We start from the raw sequence: 1,634 nt of genomic DNA on the forward strand, positions 1-1,634 counted from the left end.
AAAAAAAAAAAAAAAAAGAAGAAGAAGTCCCTGAAGTACAACCCTGGACAGTGCAAGTGAGGCCTCAAATTTCTGTTGTGCACAGTATGTTAGTTTCTAGTTACTACTTTGAGCCACTTCTTACTTCTCATTTTCCTGTTGTTTAGACCCAAACTGCCCGTTCTGGATCAAGCTTTGAAAGGCGTCCTTGGGAGCGCCCTGCCTAAACTGGTACGTCTGCAAAACGGTCTTTATGCGACGAAGGGGCACAGCAGCGCGCGCAGCGGCCGCTCAGCAGCTCGCCCCCCGGGGCCGGGCCCCCGTGCCGCGAGCGGCAGGCTCGAGCCGTCCCCGACGCCTGCGCTGCTGCCCAGCGCATTGGGTGCAGCAAACGTGCACTGCTGCATGCCGCGCATGCGTGCCCTTTGCCTGGGCAGAGCCTCCGTTTGCAAACGCATTTCCGAGGGACGYGCACGTTAACGAGCACCTCAGACGTGAGAATGAGGAAATCCTGCCTTGGGGCAAAACCMACCCGGGCATAGAGGGTTTGCGCGCCCCGTCGGGACGCCAAGCGCTGCAGGGCCGAGGTGTCGCGCCGGGCTGAGCCYGGCAGCAGTCCCTGCGCGCCGCGCAGAGCCGGCACCGTGGCGGGAGCCTGGGCGCCGGCGCTGCCCGGCCGACGGGTCGCTGCTGGTCGGGTTGATGAAACGTGCCAGGATGCACGTCCCCGGGCAGCTTGGGGGACCCGACTGACTTCTGCCTCGTCAGCTGTGCCCCGTCGTCGACACCGTGCTTGGCGCTGTGAACTCGCTGCTCGGCACCGTCACTTGTAAGTGTTTGGTACCGTCCTTTGCTTCTGCTCCCTGCAGCCCCCGTCAGCCCGTGTCCCTCTAGCACATACAGGTCCCTTCCCTTCCCCTTCCTCTCCCCTTCCTCTCCCCCTTTTTCTAGTTGAATAAATACAAATATTTTAACAACTCCCTAAAAATACAGCTTTCAGCTCAAGCACAACATTGAATTTGCGTTACCTCCAATCAGCAGTGGAGAATCTTTCTGTAAAAAGCCTATCCAGAAAACGTTGCTTTGGGAGGCAACGGTTTTGCTGTAATAGAAGTGCTTTCTAGACGCTAGCCCAAGTGGGAACATTGGGAGCAGCAGCAGCCATTGGCTCAAATATCTTTCAAGACTGGTGACTGGGAATATTCCCCGTTCACGGGGGTTTCAGGGCTTTTCTTCCTCTTTCCCTGCAGCTGTGCTCCCGCTCGGGGCGCTGGGGACCCTCCAGTACGCGCTCGGGTCCCTCCCCGTCATCGGCGACGAGTCCCTCCAGCTGGATCTGAACGTGAGTGCCGCCGCCGCGCCGGGCAGCCCGGCAGTCCCTGCCCGGAGACTCCCCTTGCCCCCGGCCAGCGTTCGGGCGGCGTCCGCTGGAAGCCGGGGACGGCGGCGATCCGCAGCGCTGATGCGGCCGCGGGGCCTCCGCTTCGCCTCCCCTGGGAGCCGGGAGCGCGGCGCGGCCACGCCGCCCTGACGCGGCCCGGCTCTCTGCGCGCCCACAGCTGCTCGTGCGGGACGCCGAGGGCAACGTGGTGGAGCAGCGCCCGGGAACGGCGGCGCCCGTCCTGCCACCGCCGGCCGCCGGCGTCTCCCAGCTC

At 62.6% G+C, this 1,634-nt stretch overlaps 1 protein-coding gene across 1 annotated transcript in view; it reads left to right on the forward strand.

The window, feature by feature from the left end:
- The window catches only part of LOC146589001 (BPI fold-containing family B member 3-like), a 6,694-nt gene that overhangs the window by 2,026 nt on the left and 3,034 nt on the right, over positions 1 to 1,634 (forward strand). The window contains exons 5-8 of the mRNA XM_085316967.1: positions 147 to 210; positions 748 to 808; positions 1,230 to 1,321; positions 1,539 to 1,630. Coding sequence (XP_085173093.1) covers positions 147 to 210; positions 748 to 808; positions 1,230 to 1,321; positions 1,539 to 1,630 — 309 coding nt within the window. The remainder of the gene's footprint in view (positions 1 to 146; positions 211 to 747; positions 809 to 1,229; positions 1,322 to 1,538; positions 1,631 to 1,634) is intronic.

The sequence above is a fragment of the Rhea americana genome, unplaced genomic scaffold (assembly GCF_003343005.1).
Source record: "Rhea americana isolate MKP2758 unplaced genomic scaffold, rheAme1 scaffold_482, whole genome shotgun sequence".
Classification (NCBI taxonomy): Eukaryota; Metazoa; Chordata; class Aves; order Rheiformes; family Rheidae; genus Rhea; species Rhea americana.